Source organism: Sus scrofa, chromosome 2 (assembly GCF_054392235.1).
Source record: "Sus scrofa isolate SSC_HxYL_T2T_F1_AM1 chromosome 2, Sscrofa_HxYL_maternal_Yorkshire_Landrace_v2.0, whole genome shotgun sequence".
In the NCBI taxonomy this organism is placed as follows: domain Eukaryota; kingdom Metazoa; phylum Chordata; class Mammalia; order Artiodactyla; family Suidae; genus Sus; species Sus scrofa.
The window spans coordinates 14694795-14697097 of NC_139384.1; the positions used below are offsets into that span (position 1 = coordinate 14694795).

The following is a 2303-nucleotide window of genomic DNA, read 5'->3' on the forward strand; positions in this document are numbered from 1 at the left end:
ATATGCTTTCATGTTGATATGTAAATGTATAATAAAGTATATAAACTATAATGATGAAAACATAATCTCAATCATGTTTTGGTTAGCAATCAGAATATAAATTCATTAGTACTATATATTTTTTCAATCACAACATATTAAGAGCTATGGAGTTTAAAATATACTTGTCAGTTTACTTTTACCAAGTTAGCTGAGAAAGGATTTTAGCCATCTGTGATTACAGTGCTCCAAGGTACAGTGATCCACAAAATCAAACTTAAACACAGGAAAAAAGAAAAAGGAAATCAAAATATAAGAAAGATCAACTTATTTCCGTCATCCATTGTTGTTGCTCTGTTCAAACTTAATTTTTTAAACATATCTCTCTGGATTCCAGTTCTGTACTTACCTCATAACTCCAAGAGCTTCAGTTTATTTTTTTGGTTTTTTTTTAAAGAAATTTTTGGTCATGCCCCTAGGTGTGGAAGTTGCCAGTCTGTGCCGCAGGAGTGACAACACTGGGTTCTTAACCCATTGAGCCACCAGGGAACTCCTATTTTTAAAATCAGTGTTTCCCAAAGTCTAGCATGTTTGATTTCTAGAATTACTTATACACCAACAAACAAGCCATCTAACCTCCGCTTCTTCTGACACAATGGCAGCCTATCTTAACCATCTCTTCATTTACCTATAGAGTTCTAAATTCACATCGACTTAAAGAACAGCATGAATTTGTCATAAGTCTCCTTAAGGCAGCCTTCACATCCTTATTCCTCAGGCTGTAGATCATGGGATTCAGCATGGGAATCACCAGTGTATAAAACACTGAAGCCATTTTATCCGTATCCAATGAATGACTTGTTCGAGGCTGCAAATACATAAAAAGCAGTGTTCCATAAAAAATTGTGACGGCCACCATATGTGATGCACAGGTGGAGAAGGCTTTTTTCCTTCCTTCAGAGGAACGTATCCTTAGAATGGACAAAACAATGTTGAAATAAGATACCACAACTATAATTATGGAAGAAACCAAGTTTGTGGCTGCAGATATAAATACCACTGTCTCTGGAAAGGAAGTGTCAGAGCAGGACAATGCTAACAGAGGGACAGCATCGCAGTAAAAATGATTGATTACATTGGAAGAGCAATAGGCCACTGAGAATACAGAAGATGAAGCCACAACCGATGTAGAAAAGCTATAGACGTAGGTGAGGGAAACCAGCAGAAGGCAGAGCCGCCGAGATACCACCACCATGTAGAGCAATGGGTGACAAATGGCCACATAGCGGTCATAGGCCATCACAGCCAACATGAACACCTCAGCCACAATGAAAACCAAGAACCCTCCCAACTGGGTGGCACACTCATAGAAAGAGGTGGTGTGGCGCTTTCCTAAAAAGTTGGTGAGCATTTTAGGGGCAATGACAGTGGAATTGCCAAGGTTGATGATGGCCAAGTGTCGGAGGAAGAAATACATGGGGGTCTGCAGTCGAGGGTCCACCCTGGTGAGAGTGATGATGGTCAGGTTCCCAGCCACGGTCAGCCCGTAGAGGACCAGGAACACAAAGAAGAGCGGAAGCTGTAGGTCTGGGCGTTCTGAGACGCCTGTGAGAATGAACTCAGAGACCCAGGTGAAATTTCCCGGAGCCATGTTAGAGTCTGGATGGTCATCTGTTTGGAGAAGACAAGAAGGGGTACAAACTTTACAGAATTTATTTTCTGGGAGTGCCAACAGATAGACGGCAAGGGAGGGCGATTCCTTGGGTGAGATTTCCTGCAATTATGCTTCCAAATTCTATCAGCTCCTCTGTTTTGTCTGAAATCTAATATGCTGCTGGTTATATACTTTATCTTAAACTGCAAAAATAAATTTTATATGGCAACTGTTTTAGATCACGAGCATTGTATTTTCTCTTTCAAAGTTCTGTATCATGTTTGCCAGTTTCCAAAATGCTTTGCCATTCTATGTAAGTATCCTCTCTTTTCTTCTCTTGGGTTGAGATTTCCCTAGGTTATTAATACTGTTATTGACTATATTGTATCTTTGGTCTCCATGTCATGATTCTCATATTAGTTGGAAAGCAAATAGTAGTATGAAAGCTTCTTTTGAGTAATTATTCTAAGCTGTGTTTTTAGAATAATTGAAATATCTTTAGCTTCATTTTCAGTGATTTTCATAATCAGGTCCATATCACTTTTCTTTTCTTACTGTCTTATCAGACATGTGCTGAATATAAAATTTTATCTCTGGCCCTTTGAATTCTTATTCCTATTGATTCTTCTGAGAGTACTCCGTTTTTGTGTGTCTGTGTGTGTGTGTGTGT

At 39.1% G+C, this 2303-nt stretch overlaps 1 protein-coding gene across 1 annotated transcript; it reads right to left on the reverse strand.

Annotated features, from left to right (window-relative positions):
* Positions 1 to 667: 667 nt before the first annotated feature.
* On the reverse strand, positions 668 to 1630 carry LOC146405146 (olfactory receptor 8J1-like). The gene has a single exon (XM_085011638.1). It carries the CDS (start codon positions 1628 to 1630, stop codon positions 668 to 670), a length of 963 nt encoding a protein of 320 aa, XP_084867764.1.
* Between the last annotated feature and the right edge of the window lie 673 nt (positions 1631 to 2303).